At 35.4% G+C, this 17117-nt stretch overlaps 1 protein-coding gene across 1 annotated transcript in view; it reads right to left on the reverse strand.

Annotated features, from left to right (window-relative positions):
• Positions 1 to 17117, reverse strand: part of LOC114658135 (neurogenic locus notch homolog protein 1-like) — a 46717-nt gene that overhangs the window by 15704 nt on the left and 13896 nt on the right. Inside the window, exons 3-15 of the mRNA XM_028810199.2 lie at positions 12824 to 13086; positions 12248 to 12586; positions 8890 to 9012; positions 8561 to 8794; positions 8258 to 8413; positions 7951 to 8136; positions 7282 to 7395; positions 5075 to 5188; positions 4729 to 4962; positions 4518 to 4628; positions 1727 to 1919; positions 1190 to 1335; positions 469 to 582 (exon numbers count right to left, since the gene is read on the reverse strand). Coding sequence (XP_028666032.1) covers positions 469 to 582; positions 1190 to 1335; positions 1727 to 1919; positions 4518 to 4628; positions 4729 to 4962; positions 5075 to 5188; positions 7282 to 7395; positions 7951 to 8136; positions 8258 to 8413; positions 8561 to 8794; positions 8890 to 9012; positions 12248 to 12586; positions 12824 to 13086 — 2327 coding nt within the window. The remainder of the gene's footprint in view (positions 1 to 468; positions 583 to 1189; positions 1336 to 1726; positions 1920 to 4517; positions 4629 to 4728; positions 4963 to 5074; positions 5189 to 7281; positions 7396 to 7950; positions 8137 to 8257; positions 8414 to 8560; positions 8795 to 8889; positions 9013 to 12247; positions 12587 to 12823; positions 13087 to 17117) is intronic.

Raw genomic sequence — 17117 nt, forward strand, 5'->3', positions numbered from 1 at the left:
TAACATTAGGAAAAAATGTATTCCAGAAACTGTAACTGTGTACATATTCTCAGAAAGATAAGGTTACTTTAAAAATATAAACTAGGTATTTATATGTGCCTCTATAAACTTAAACATATGGGGAGAAAAAGATTGATAAAGAAGATGAGATAACAGGCTGAATTTAACATGTTATTAGCAGCTGGAGATCCACAATGGGAGAAAAATAAATCATGTATCATAAAGTAGTTTTTATTCCTGATTCTTGTAAGTCTAAGCATTATCCTCTGATGAAGGCTCCTGGTAGGGGCTGAAAGCTCAGGAATAAAAATTACTTTATGATACGCGATTCATTTTTCTCCCTTTGTGGATCTTCAGCTGCTAATATGCGAACCGTATCACAGTCCTTTGCTTCCAATATATGTTATATACATTATATGACATATATTGTACTGTATATGACATATATATTTCAAAAAGACTTCTTACCAGTATATGGAAGCATGCAGTTGCATTTATATCCAGCTACATCATCAATGCAATTTCCTTTGTTAAGACAAGGATTTGAAGCACATTCATTAATGTTTGTCTGGCAATTGGGACCTGGACAGAAGGAAAACAAATTTTTTAGCTTATAACTGAAAATAGTTACACTGACATTAATCACTTTTAGTTTACCTTATAGCTCATTTTGTTTGTGACATGTATTGTAATATCAGCATGTCTACTATTTAGCAGGGTTGAAAAAACCTTTCAAGGTTTCCTATATGCATAACTAGACATTTTCAAGTACAACCTTTTCTGCATCAACCCTAAAAGGCCAGTAGGAACTTGCTTCAGAAATAAACCGAGCAATGAGTACAGGGCAAATTACCAACGACGAACATCTAAAATGGATTACAAAATTGCTGCTGTTAGCAACTCACATTTTGCATCCAAAACTGTGACATTATTCTTGCTCTGAGAAGCACCATGTTTGGTCCACATTATGAAAGGTTTTAAATTGTAAATGTTAATTATCTAAAAAGAAATGTATTCTCTATTCTCAATATAATACATAGTTTCTTCTGTCTTTTTTGCATCTTTTCCACAATCCCTTCAGAGCTTTGCTGCCTTATTTTGTCTATCTTGATAATCATTTTTCATGGTGAGAAAGAACAAATTCTGCTTAAACAACATAATTATCTCAACGCATCACAATAACTCTTACCACTGAAGCCTGCTCTACAGGCACAAATGTATCCACTTGTCATGTCTTTGCAGGTCCCTCCATTCATGCAAGGGTTTGAATCACATTCATTGTTATTAATGTCACAGTTAGTGCCACTCCAGCCTGGATCACAAACACATTTGTAACTGCCAAAGCAAAGAGGATAAAAATAACCTTAGTCTTGTAAAATAAAAAGTAAACTATATTTACAAAACTATATGTACAACATTAAAAGAATAATATTTTAATCTATATAGAATTTACAACCTAAGATTGATAGGGTTGATTCACTGAGACCTATAAAGTTAAAAAGATCAGTATAAACAAGTACACACCTCTATGAACATTAAAAGCACTTAACAATGGACTAATCATTTACTGTTATATAAATTTACTTTTACGTTATTAGAAAATAGAAAACAGGAACTCTGGAGATTATCATAATTGGTTCACAAAAAAAACTAAACATTAATGAATAATGGAAAAAAATGGAATGTATAATAATTTTGTTTGAGATGCAGAAGAAATGCTTCATACCCATTGATTCCATCCTGACAACTGCCATGAATGCAGGGGTTACTGTTGCATTCATTCACTTCTGAAAGACAAGTAGGGTCATGATACCCTTCTGGGCACACACAGGTGAAGCCATTGATGCCATCTTTGCAAGTACCACCATTGTGGCAGGGATTGGAAGCACACTCATTAATATTAAAGTTACACATAGACCCTGTGGATACAAATAAAACTGAATAAATAGGTAAACAAAAATATTTGATTTCAAAACCAAAAGATAAAATCACAATCATAAATCACAAACTAATTAAAAATGCAAACTAGAGTAAGTCTGTAAATTATAATAAGCTAAGAAAATTTTATCTGAAAAAAGAAAAATATTCCAAATGCAAATCATATTTTTTAAATGAAGAGAGGCAACATGTTTGATATTTAAATACATATGTGTGCTAATGTCTGGCAGCCAGTACACACTACCAATAAAAAAAAGAATCACAAGTCTCTGAACTAAACAGCTACACTACAGGCTAGCCAGACTCTCTGGAGTTAACAGGAGCAGGAACATTCATGGCTCGTTTTACACATGACTAAGCAACAATTGTTATTCTGCTCCTTGCCTTCAGCCTCTTTTTTATTGTTGATTAAAAATGGTAATGAACTAGTTGTTCCTCAAATTACAAATTCTTTTTTTGTGATCTCTTTTCAGTGCTTGAAGATTTTATTCAGTAAAGAAATAAGAGGAGACTGGACCCCAGGCTGTAACTCTACCCAGCAGCATGTATCAACAGAGAAGAAAGGTTTCTTTCACCATTCTACATATGCAGAATGGTCAAAGCTGCATTACTTAGCTTTTTACAGGTAGATGGACAGTGCACGATGATGTGTAATTGTAAAGGCCTGCTCAAAATAATTTCTTTTAAAAAGTCACAATAAATAAAAAGGTTGCCTGCCTTTTTCATAATTTAAACTTTTTTTTTTGCAAATATTGTTTTGAGATACCATTCTGTGGCTAACAAGGTGTGGCTGTTAATATATAGGGCAACAAGACTAACTGTCTCTTGCTTTTCCACATTATTGCTTTTAGGTGCTATCTACTAGATCATGTTCTTATTCTTCTATAGCAATGTAGTCTGTGAACATAAAACATTTTTTGTGCTTTTAATTGGATCTGGTGCTTCAATTACTACCACAATGATTTGTAATACTCTTGAATTTAGCAACTAAATGCTGACTGTGCTCACTGCAAAACTGAAAAATGTGACCTCGTTTAATTTATCAAGCATGCTACATGCAGTCTGCTGTGCAAAAGTATGTATGAAGCTGAAATAAATTAAATATAATTGTGACATTCTTTGAAAGGGTACATTTGAAGTCAGGTAGGCAGCTTTGTAGGCAGTACAGGTTTTAGGGCTTTGAAAGATGTCTTGACATTTAACTTTCAGCCATCCATCCATTTTCCAACCCGCTGAATCCGAACACAGGGTCACGGGGGTCTGCTGGAGCCAATCCCAGCCAACACAGGGCACAAGGCAGGAACCAATCCTGGGCAGGGTGCCAACCCACCGCAGGACACACACAAACACACCAAGCACACATTAGGGCCGATGTAGAATCGCCAATCCACCTAACCTGCATGTCTTTGGACTGTGGGAGGAAACCGGAGCGCCCGGAGGAAACCCATGCAGACACGGGGAGAACATGCAAACTCCACACAGGGAGGACCCGGGAAGCGAACCCAGGTCCCCAGGTCTCCCAACTGCGAGGCAGCAGCGCTACCCACTGCGCCACCGTGCCGCCCCCATTTAACTTTCTCTTATTTTAATTGAAATAATTAAAAATGGAAATTAGGTGGTGCAATAAGCTCTCTTAATTTCTCCTCAAGGTGTATAGAGCCACTCACAATCGACTATTACCGTAAACACAGGGTTATGGGTATTCTCTGAGAATTATTTTTTGTATACAATGTTTTGATACACAGGAGTATTTGTCTAGAAGAAAAGATTGTTAAAATGTATATTTAATATTTTCAACACTTTAGTGTTATATTCATGTTCATATTTTCTTATTTCCATATTGCATAACATATTTTTAATAGACTCACTCTAGAATTTCTTTTAATTTAGTATTAGATAAGCTAAATACAAGGCCATCATACTGAAGCTTGACTCCTGGTATATACTGTACATCAGGGGAGTGTGAAATTCAGAAAAGGTATTTTCCCTTGTAAAAGATGATGTGAGCACACTTTCACTTTGGGAAATGTCTAAGATAATCATGCACTATAAAATTCATGAAGGTGCAAAACTACAACCACTTTACCACACAGAGGTAATGTACTTAATTTAAAAAAATGTCCTAAAACAAATAACTATCAGTTAACTGTTTATTTAATAATATTCACAAATCATAACGAGATACATATTCAGATACAAAGTGTATTTTTATTCTACAGCAGAAAGTTCATTGTATTTACTGTACAAGTTTCTGTATAAGGTTTGTTTGAGTAATATTTTAAATATCCATAAACTAAAATCTGTTGTAGTTATAGAACTTGGGAAAAATAACACTAGGAAATAAAGAAAAAAATCGGACATAACAACCATGTAACTTTGCAGAGATACATTTCCTAGCATCTTTAATATAGGTGTTACCCAATCTTCTGGAAAAAAAAGCAGATCAGCTGCCAGCTATGCTGTTAGCAAGACCAAGTACCGCTGTTCAATAATCTTAAATAGGTAACTTGAGACAGAAATGCTGGAAACACTCTATGGAAGCCACCTGTCGACAAGGTATAAAGCACAGAAAGGCATACCTGTATAACCCAGCTCACAGGCGCATTCATAGCCATTAATTTTGTCTATACACTTTCCATAATCACAGGGATTGCTCTCACAATCATCCAGATTTATTTCACAGTTAGGTCCTATTAAAAAAGAAAATAAAACAATTGTAAAGAAGGGAGCCAAACTGCATGAAACACTGACATTCACTGCGTACACCTGTGAATAAGAATTTAAACTTACCTGCTGTACCCTTAGGACATATACAATAGTAAGCATTGACTCTGTCCTGACAGGTTCCTCCATTCTGACAAGGATGGCTTTGACACTCATTAATTTCAGTTTCACACCGGCGACCCCCATAACCAGGTTTGCAGAGGCAAGTAAAGGTTGCCACGCCATCCTTACATGTTCCATAATGACAAGGATCTGGCTGGCACTCATCAATGTCAATTTCACAGTGGGGGCCTGTAAAACCTTCAATGGAAATTTAATGGAAACAATTACTTTAAGAAGCACTCACAACTTCTTTGAAAAGTTCAAGGAAAGCGAAAGGTCACTACTGCTCTTGGGACACACCCATACATACCTTCAGTGCACTGGCAAGTATACTTGTTAGAACCATCAATGCATTTGGCACCATTTTTGCAAGGAGTACTAGCACATTCATCTATATCCACCTGACATAACGTTCCTGTGAAGCCTAAAAGAATGAAAATAGATTAAGTAACAATGCAAACTATGACAATAATAACAAATAAAATAACCTACATAATAAATTTCAGTAGTACAGAGGATGAAAGCCCATGCAAACTGTATTGGTGCGAAAGGCAGGAACCAGCTTGGGAAATGGACTAATTCACTGCAAGGCCCATTCATTCATACACTCACATGGACCCAATTTACAGTTGCTAATTCACGCAATGCACAAATGTTTGGGAATATGGAAAGAAAACACTCAAACTTCATATCAATGAAGACCAAGTTTGAATAAATTAGTTAGAAAATCTAAGCACTGCACCATCCAATAGCACACATGATTAAAAAATACTGAAAATTTTATACATTAATTTATGTGGATGAAAAAACAAAACAGTGAGAGGTACAGTGTCCCTGCCCAAGCTTTTAAAGTTATTACAAGTCAATATATATTATTGCTCACCACAATTTTCCTATGACCAGCAAATCTGAAAAGTTTAAACTGCAATTTAGATAGGTATATTTCAAATATACAGAACTTGGTTGTTTTAATATTTTATGGAGTTAAGATTTTCACAAAAATGCTTTAACTGTAACCTATCTTAAATAAAGCGCTAAAATATGTTAACCTTTCTGCAATAGAATTCTTTAATTGTATAATGTATGTTTTCCAAAATACTACCAGTAAACTGTAAAATTTACATGGCTTAATCATTATTTTCTTGCAAAAATTTCAGAAATAACTTAATTTCTATGGATATTTTTTCCAGGTATTGGACAAATGTTTACTTCACTGCATTAAACATATAATAGGAAATAACCAAATGAAACATCTAATTCACTCTTACCTAACATTAATTTATCACTAGATAAACTATTATAATATTTGTGTCAAGGTCTCTTTTTAGACAAGGTATTTAAAACACATATTTCTTTTAAATGATCAAAGTTATTTGACCGAACTTGGGTAAAGTCCAAATTTCAATTGGACGGGTACACCTACAGAAAGCAATCACTCACAGACAGTTTAGAAAAACTAGACCTAAACAGTTGCACTATGAAACACCTTGACTTTAATATTTAGGAACTGTGTTCAGCAACTCAGATGGCCTATTACAATTATTTATTCAAGATCAATAATGAGTTCATAACAACTATAACTATAATGTTATGGTTGAATGTTACAGTAACAAATAATGAACCAACATAACTTAGCAGTCATTAGACCACAGCCTATTCTGGCAGCACTTTGCACAATTCAGGAAAACAGTCCTGGACATTCAACCTGCACAGGGCCCATTCACACATGCACTCAATCTGGGCCAACTTGTAACCACCAATTAATATACAATTGACAATCTTTTGGGATGAGGGTGGAAAACTGGATTAACAGAGGGAAATCAAAGCAGACAGAAACTGTGCTAACCCCACAGAAACAATGTCCTGGGATGTGATTTAAACCTAGGTTACTTGATTTCAGAGGTGGCAGCTTTATTCACTGCACCACCATGAACAAAGTAGACATGCCCAACAGATGCCTCAATCAGAACCGTCCAATTTGAAAGTTTTGGAAACAAAAGATATTGGAAAGGGGAGAGAGAAAAGCAGATTTTAAGATGAACGTTTTGTCCATAACAAAAAGAAAGAGCAAACAGGACTCTAACACTCCAACAAAAAATGATGAGAACATTCCATAAACAAACCAAACAAACAAACAAACAAACAAATAAATGCAAATCTCATATTGTTATCAAATCTTGATTGGCAAAACAATTTTTAAATCTGCTTTTGTCTAATTTATTTACAGAAATTGAGATCTTATGCCCACTTTTTTCTCCATTATTTGCTCTATTTTAGTCTTTTCATTTTTTGAAGATTCATCATCTTTAAAAGTTAAAAAGTGTAAAACTTTAAAGCTCCACACTTCCTCGATTTTAGGGCTTATATTAAACTATTACTTAAGCCTCTCTCATATGGATTTTCCTGCATTTTCGTGCCCTGCCTGCTAAGCCTGCCTACAGGCAAGGATTAATTTTTGTATCCATTTCCAGTTCAAAGGCCCTTCTAACAGAGTCTCCATCGACTCTCCTCTCTTACCTGTGGGGCACTCGCAGTGATGTGCATTGATCTTGTCGATACAGTTTCCATTGTTCAAACATGGGCTGCTTGCACACTCATCTACATTGTTTTCACAAAACATTCCTGCATAACCTGTAGATCAGAGCATAAAAGTTACTGAATGCAACTATCTAGTCACACACATTCAAAAAGACTAGGAAACAACCTCACAGAATCTTCTTGCTGGTCTATGCCAAAGAACTTAACAGCAGATTTTAATATTTTAAATGCCAAAAAATAATTTTACAGTTATAGTTCTTAGATTTTTAGAAAAATTTAAAAACAACTCTGCTAGTTTATATTTGTCACGTTTTTTGCCCCATCTCTGCAGGCTACTCCAGACCTTTTCTTTATGTGTGAAAATGCTACTAATGCTACTACTACTACTAAAATCTATCGGATAACATACAATCTCTGCCTGAATTTCACACTGCGCCTATTCCTATTGTATTTTTAAGAAAGACTTTGTTACAATATAATATTAAATGTACTTTTATCTCTTCATTAGTGTTTTGGAACTGTGCATAGATTTTCTCTTCATATAGATAAAACAAAATATTCTAATTTAATGTGAAATTTGGTGCCCCTAGTTTAGAAGGTGGTTTCTTATCTTTTTCAGTGATTTCATGTCTGTATTTGGAACCTCACCTGGCATGCAGATACAATGGAATCCACCAATCTGATCCAAGCAGGTAGCATCATTCATGCAGGGATTTGACATACACTCATTAACATCCAGCTCACAGCGGGGACCAGTATACCCTGGAAGACACTGGCACTGAAAGGAACCCTTAGTGTTGATACATTTTCCTGCATGCTCACATGGATTGGCACCTAAAATGCAAAATTGAAATTGTAGCATACTATAGTAGTATTTCTGTTAAAATCTAAATTCTATGTAAAAATGAAAAAAAAAAAAAAACCCTTAACAATTTAGGATGTGAAAAATGATTACCTAGAGCACATTCATCAACGTCTACATTGCAGGCTGAACCAGTATAGCCAGGAGGACATGTGCAAATTGCCTTGCCGTTAACTGGGTTAGTATCACAATTGGAGCCCATTCGGCATGGATTGCTAATGCAAGCGTCATTCAGGTGGCACAGCAAGCCTGAGAAAATTTGAAAAGAGTCAACAAACTAAGAGCTACTAACTTTTTTCCTCTAGTAGTAAGCACTTCATAAATATGTGATAACTATCAGTTGTTAAGATTTCCACCTACTACAAGTCAGTAAATGTTTTAAAAAGTGTTACTCACCGGTGCGTCCATGTGGACACTGGCAAAAGAAAGAGGCAACACGGTCATGGCAAGTGGCTCCATTGTGGCAAGCAGCATTAGCACAATCGTCAATATTCTCACTGCAGTCATCTCCTGTCCAGCCATTTACACAGACGCAGTTATAGCCACCATGAGTATTATGGCAAGTACCTCCATTCTGGCACGCATTTGGCATTAGCTGGCATTCATCAACATCCTCGGTGCAGTACTGGCCTACAGTTACAAACAGAACCCACTTTTATCATAGTTCACTAGATATGTGGCTCTATTATTTTTGCAAAACAAGGCAGCAGAGAATGAGAATGTACCTGTCCATTCTGGTGGGCACTGGCAGTTGTAGGTGTGAATTCCATCCACACAGGTTCCTCCATTCTGGCACTTGTTATCTGGACAGTCATCCACATTAGTTTCACAGTTCTGACCTATAAATCCTAGTGAGGCACAAAAATCAAAACCATTACTTTACATATGAATTACTAAGTGAATTTTCATCTAGTTATCGCATTTCTGTGTTCACTGAATACGATTACCTCAACCACAATAAACGAAAAAAAAAAATGTTTTGTACTAAGAAATAATTGATCAGCCTGAATTACTTGACCTTATTCTCCACCTTTTAAATTCATATTTTGTTAGAATGTCTAATCTGTAAAATAAATATTAATTTGACAGATATGAGGGACATTGAAAAAGTTTCCGCACTTTTATATTTTCGGTGAAGGCAGGAGGAGTAGTAATTTAGCATTAAAAAGTTGGTATGATGCTGGAAAAATTGCATCCCAAGCGAAGGTAACTATGTAGAAAAGTGATGTAATTTGTTTTTGAAATTCTTAATAAATAGAGTTAAAAAAAAGTGCAGAAACTTTTTGAATGACCCTCGTATATAACTCTCAGAGAGATGCATCCTGAAAGATATGTTTCTGAAACCCTGGCATAATATAAATGGTTTAATGTTTATTTAACCCAGAAACAATTCAGTTAATTACTGACTGACTAAACTATGAGGCACCACGCATGAAGCTTTATTCACAAGAAGATAAAAGTTAGACACAATGTAAACCAAGAGGAATGTCCTTTTCCTTTTCTTTATAAACTCTGCTGTGAGCTACATTTTAAGAATACAATGTTGTCCCTGCTGAATTAAACATTTCTGTTGTCTCTATTTTGATGCACAATTAGTAGAGTAATGGTGCATTTTAATTGTACATGAATGGAAGACATTTGCTAATAGTCAGTAAAACTATTATCCTTATAATCACCTAAGATTTTATAGTGAATAACTGCACAGACATAAGGAAGGCACAATGGAAAGCTGCAAAAAATAAAAGTCAGATATACATTTCTAAAAGACAAAATAAAGAAACAAAAATGAATGTCATTTTAAAAACAATTCTAAAGCCTGTGGCAGACCCCAGCCGGGATGCCCCTTCACTGTATATTCAGGGGGAGCAACCCTGGAGGGTGCAGTATCTCCCCCTGGACACTAGATGGCAGCCTCCCTGGGTTGCAGCTGTGCCTCTGACTCCCCCAGGGCTTCATGGGGGTTGGAGTTCGCTGAAGCCCTGTTGGGTTCCGCAGGTGTCGTCAGGGGGTTCTGCAGCAGGTGCTGCCGGACCCTTCTGGGCATTAGTTTCACCACACCCGGAAGTACAGCCGGATGTCGGCAATGAAACACCTGGAGCACTTGGCCAGAGTCGGGAGGAGGAGGACAAAGCTTGAGGAAGAGTGGTGGTGGAAGAGAGAGAAGTGTGCTATACGTTTGTGTGTTGTATTGGGACTGTGTTGTGGCTGGGGGAACACGGGGAAGACGTTCCCTCCAGCTGAAGAAAATAAAAGTTTTGTTTTATTTTTATACGTGCCTCCGTGTGAATCTGTGTTGGGTCAGGCACAATGTATCGCCTTTCTTACAAGCTGTAATACACTGATTCAATCCATCACAAACAAAATCTGTTCAATCTCAGGAGTACATTTCAGTGCACTGCAATCAAAATTCGAACTGTTGCTGACTTTTAACAAGGTATTGACAAAGCACAAGATAAGATAAATACAACAGGCAGATAAAAAATGGCTTGACCTTGATATAACTGCACTATCTTTGTCCTTTTGTGTATTCTTTTGTTATTGTTTTAATAAGCATTTGTGCACTTATATTTACAAATGTATCTTTTATCTTTTTAGTTTGTATTTGTTATATTCCTTGCCCTTTGTGTGTTGAGCCTTTGGGGATAGGTCTAATGCTTCAACTGTGAGATTGCTCCCAGTCTTACTTACGCTGTTGGTTAACACAGTACTAGTACTGTGACATTAGTTAATAACTTCTGCTGTATGTATCTCTTGTGGGTTTCTGGATTTTTGAATCTGCAATTGCTTCCCTTTTTCTTTATCTTCTTGTTTAAGGACATGGGCTTGTTTAAGGGTAAACATCTGGAATTCTGAACTCATTTGCTTTCTTTGGCTCTTTAAATACAATGTAACATTGTTATTAATATGGGAAAGGTGATATATAAATAAAATGCATTATTATTATTGATGGTTTGCACATGTTCCCTTCTCCTTTCTGAGATTTTTAATACTTAAGTTTTTACTAATTTTTGAAAGTCTACTTTAAATTTTGGGGTAAGGCTTACCCTGTATGCTAGGCCTCTCTGAAGCCCTAAAGCCTATATCTTGACATGAACCTGGATCTTGAGTTTGTGGAGCTCAGCAGGTCATAATTCATTTGACCATTAATCTTTAAAAAAAAAAAAAAAAACACTGCATGCCATGAGGAATGGAGGAAGGCCTAAGCTCATATCAGAAACAAAGGGCATAAAGTAGTAATTTGAACAATAAAATTATATTAGTCCATTGCACAGTGCACACAACAGCTTGGTGACTCAGAACTGAACAACTGGATTATGGAATGGGATCTTCAAATGTAAATTCACAGACTTCTACATACATTGCTACATAACTTTATAATCCAAAATGTACATTAATGTGGCAGCATGATAAGGAAACTTTTAGTCACAGAAGGTCTTGCGCACTTAAAGTTACTATAATTTAGTAGCCTTTACACTTTTAAAAGAAACACACATGAACACTGGGAGAACAGGCAAGAGATACCCAGGAGGAATCATTAGCAAGATGTAAAATGGCCTCTATCAAAGCTGTGTATTGAAGCTATAATGTCCATCATTTAACCATGCTGCCTGTAAAGAATGGCCAGTAACCACGTTTTTTTTTCCATTCTTGCTATGGAATGAAGGCTTTTCCCATGTAGTTCACAGTACTATCCCTGCCTGTCAGTTTGCTACATGTCTTCATATGTTTCCTGTAGATAAGCTTGCTGACAATTTCCTTTTCTAGCAATTCACAAACGTAATCTGCTCTGGCCAAACAGGAAATATTCAAGACCTCCTAGTTTCTAGAAAAAAAAGTTAAGTTTGTATTCATGTGCTATCTAAGGTAGTGACAAAGTCTACATAATATTTAGTGAGATAAATTTTAAATCTGCAACTTTATAAGTGTATTCTGTAGTAATATTTATATACAGTTTGCATAGATGTGTATAACCAAAACAAAAGTCCAAATACTTTTTAACAAATAAAGATGCCACCATGACTTCTTGGTCAATGTTGAACTTTTCAATAAAATAAATTTTAAAAATATTCAGCAAGCTCTTACCTGGCAGACATGTGCAGTCATAGGTAGTCTCCCCAGTCTGTCGACATGTGCCCCCATTTAAACAAGGAGAAGGACTGCATGGCACATAAAGGATTTCACAGTTTTTCCCGGTGAACTCCACTGGACATGAGCATTTATAAGAGCCAACCATATTAAGACAGGTACCTCCATTCTTACATTGGGGGGGATTTAATGCACATTCATTGACATCTTGTACGCATGAATGTCCGTGAAAACCTGGTGGACACTTGCAACGGTAGTGAGCATCAAATGGGCTACACTGACCACCATTGGCACACGGATTAGAAGCACAGGGGTCAGGCTGATGGCAAATTTGACCTATTAAATAGACAGGAAAACAAATTGCATGAATGTTTACAAGATAACCAATTTTTGTGCAACTGTCTATTGATATAGTTAAAGGTTGTGCAAGCACTCAGGTAACATTTAGCAGTACAGTATCCTACTGTCATAATGCATAGTAACTATAAACACATTTTTAGTTTAAATTAATCATCTTTAATTATTTCATGATTTAAATGGGTTGGTAAAAAATAAGCACATATGCCTTCTTACCTGACCAACCTGGTGGGCAACGACATTTGTATTCATTGAGAGAGATGAGATCACAAGTCCCACCATTTTTGCAGGGATTGTTCAGGCACGCATGGCTGATTGGCGTGAGGCACAGCTGATCAGTAAATCCAAGTCTGCAGTTACATTTAAAGTCCATGCCGTTACCACGATCAATCAAGTTACAAGTTCCCCCATTGTTACATGGGGAGCTCATGCAGGGGTCTTTAAATTGGCACCTCCCTCCAGCATATCCAGAAATACACCTAAAAACAATGGTATAGTAAATCCTTAAAGAATACATATTAATTACACTATAGTCATTTTTTGTTCAGAAGAAAATTATGGGAAATAAAGTAGCATCTTTGATATGATAACTTGCACATGCACAACTACATGTAAACTTTAATCTTTTGTGGTTAAGATACAATGTATATTTTAATGATATTATTTGTATGAAAGAGTAAGAAAGCGTTTTGAGGTCTGTATGAGGAAATAACTTGAAGCAAAATTTTTGCTAAAGTTAACAGGCACAGTCATTAAAAATAAAGTGCACTTTACAAATTGGTCATATTCTCATCTGGCCAGAAGATAAATACTACTACCAGTTAAACAAATGTAAAAAGAATGATCTGGATAACAAGTGATCTTATAAAAGAGCTCTGCTAAATTATGAATTTAACCACAAAAAATCAAAAAATACCCGAAACCTGTAGTTATGGTAAGGTAGACAACAAGGGTTTATGAAAAGAAAACACGAATTTGCCGCTTGGAAAGAATCCTATTTTTAATCAGTATATCAACAAGGGAAAAGTCATCAATCATACAATGAAGTGGGAAAAGATGAAGAGGAAGAAGATATCAATAGGAAAAAGTACACACACATTGAAATCCAGGGGCTGTAATGCATATGAAAAGGATTTCAGTGTTGCACAGTATAAACTATTTTGGAAGGCAGACTCTAAAAAATGACTTAACCATTAAAACAGAACTATGTTATACAAGATAAATTCATAATGTCCAATGGTTTCCAATAGTGTCAGTAATAGTACTGCTGATTTCAAACAGAAACCTAAGTTCTACATAAAAGTCTGATGGTAGCAAATAATTAGTGAGATCAACAGACTACCCTCAAGGAAAATATAATACCCTCATTATTTAAAGACCATGGAAAGAATAAAAACATTCAAAATGTATTTTTTATGCAACTTCACAACATGTGAACATGAGAAACATTTAAACTATAATTACATTATTGCTATTTGTAATGCTGAACATTCACTGAATGGTAGTCTCCTTAAAGGTTTATAATCTAGTTACACTAAGAGACTCAATTAAAAATACTTTTTATGCAGACATATATATGTTAATGAATAACTAGTACATTGCTCTGTGATGAGAGGTAGCAGACAGTGGGTCTTAAAATCTCTTAGCAGAGCTAAATAAAGCTGCTTCTTCTGTTGATAATGTTTGCAAATAGACAAAACTTAAACAAATGTAGTATAATGAAACAACAACATTAGGAACCCATTATGGACTCCTGACTTTTGTTTGTCAGTTTGAATAAATAGGTTTGCTTAATAAAGATTTAAAATAAATAGATAAGTTATTTACATTAAGTTAGGATTTATGGTGCCAGAGTCATAAATGTTTTGTCAAAAACAGGCCACTCTAACTGGAATGTACTAAAATGCGTTCAGCTTCTGGCCAGGTCTCTGTAAGGCAAATGACCCTTTTTACACAACATTTTAAAAGCTGTTTCACCCATCAGTTGTGCCCTTTACTAACCCAGATAATTGCTGATCAAAAACAAAGGTGACAAGCGCCACTCAGTTTGCGGCTCCCAAGGAACCCGACACTCCGTGGGAATCCTCTTTGATGAGGTTTAAAAAAAACGCCAGTTCACCACCTGTTCCCTGCATTCCCCAGAGCTAACCATGCCTATAAATCAAGTCCATAATAAAAGGATGGTCACTATCCAGACACTACTTTGAAAAAACAATGGTAAGAGAAATCCATCTGGGATCACTGATGGTCAGAAGTTTGCTGTGTAGAATGAGTAGAATTGGCCGCTATAAAATACCTTATTTAATTAAGATTTTGTTTCTTCCATAAAGGAGCTATAACTCTCAGTGCTGATATTCTCAGGGTGTGTTTTGCTAGGACTATCACATGCCTAAAAAATGACATTGAAAAATAAACAGTCAAGGGCTGTCTTTCTCCGAGCTGTCACTCATACATTTAAACAGTATAAAGCATTTATTCTAAACCAGATTATACTCAGATTTACTGATCTTTCTGAAATACTCCTTCACACTTTATATATACTAGTATTTCCCACAAAAGTCTGAAATAATTATATTTGCCTTGCTTAATTTTCTAAACAAATGTTATGATGAAAATCTCAATGTTTTGTTTTGGTTTAATTCATAAGGTTTCACATATCTAATGAATACTCCCCTGGACTGGAGATTATTAGATATAAATTAACTGTTGCATTAGAAACATTCAGCACAACAGGGATGCAATTAAAGCAAAGACACTGTGTCTTTTTCAAAGATATATGCCTATACCTAAATTAATTTTTCCAATGAATTATTTACTATATTTTGCATTTCTCTTTCTACCAATACAATGTAAAACCAAATTCCATACTCCTCTGTTCTGTTACAAAGGCCATTATCTGCTGCAGATAAGCGCAACTGTAGAAACCCAACCTGCTGCTAATGAAAATCTCACTAAACAAAGCCAATGATAATTTCAATAACCAGTTGTTCACTTATTCTCTATTATCTTATTAAATGACTCTGTTAATCGTTTAAATATATAGTATTTTAATTAACTGTTTTTAAGGAATTGTGGTCATAAACCAATTACAAAAAAGGTATTTCTACTGAGCACAATTAATGGTGAAATTATTTTGTGGAAACTAAAAAGACAAAGACAGCTGAACTTCACAAGGAACAGAAAAAGCAGATCCATAATTATATCACCCTTTGTACAGGCAGGTGTGAAATGTTGTGATGGTCAGTCGATATGATTGACAATATGATTACTTCTAACATATATGCATTAACTCTTGATTTGGCCGTCTTAAAAATATGATACAGAGATTCATCCAATCATCCATCCATTATCCAACCCGCTAAATCTGAACACAGGGTCACGGGGGTCTGCTGGAGCCAATCCCAGCCAACACAGGGCACAAGGCAGGAACCAATCCCGGGCAGGAATGAGTAACTACATCATATTTATGGGTGAAATACCAAGTTTAAATTGTCTTAAACATTGACCTCCTTCTCATTTTCTAATATTCTCTTAGTGGTTACAATAAATGCAACACTATAATTCTAAACTCTGTAAGTTTTTAAACACTGCATATTACACACTGCTACAGTACTTTATCAGATTAAAGGCAATGAATTCAAAATGTTCCAGAATTATTAAAAAGTGTCAACAATTTGAATAAACTTCTGCAAAAAATATTAATGGAAAATAAGGTTTAAAGATTGTACTAATGCATCTTTTGTAATTAGGGTCAGTCCCAAAGCAGTATGCCCCAATTTATTGTCTGCCACTTTGTCTTTTTCTTATGCTATGATTTGCTGTTAAACTGAAACATCCAGAAGAGATAGAGCTTAAAGCTTTGGTATTTAATGGTAGCTCTATACTGTACATACAGGCCAGATCATACAAACTGTCTGATTTTATTAAGTTTAAATGATTTTCCCCATATTATGAACTAGTTCCAAAAAAAAAAAAACAACAACAATTCTCCTGTGCACACTAAACATGACAAACACATGTGATTGCACTTATGTTCCAATGGATATTAGACAAAAGCTGAATTCTGTAATGCACAAACTGCAGCATTCAATTTGCTTTGCATGGAAACAGTAAAGTTAAAAGTCTTTTCAGGTTAAAAAAATGAAGAGTTTGTTTGCAAATAAAAATGAAAAAAAATTATATAGTGTAAACCACTTGTCATCATCTGCAAAACAAAGACAATCATTAGGCTTTGACTTTAACTGTATTATTCACTCAAAATACAAGGTACTGTCTATTTCAGTGACTTTGAAGTTTTAGCTCATATTATCTGACTTCAAAGCCAGGAACTGCCTGAATACCTTGCATTCACAGTTTGAAGAAGGACTCCTCTCTGCCAATCAAGGCTTCATAAAAACAAAGGCAGGCTTTCCTCAATGGGGATAGAGAGATTTGATAAAGCACCATTAAAATGCTTGCACTGGCATCTCATAAAAAGTACCAGCATCACTGGTTGTTTTTTTACTTTTAC

This window comes from Erpetoichthys calabaricus, chromosome 9, assembly GCF_900747795.2.
Source record: "Erpetoichthys calabaricus chromosome 9, fErpCal1.3, whole genome shotgun sequence".
Lineage (NCBI taxonomy): Eukaryota > Metazoa > Chordata > Cladistia > Polypteriformes > Polypteridae > Erpetoichthys > Erpetoichthys calabaricus.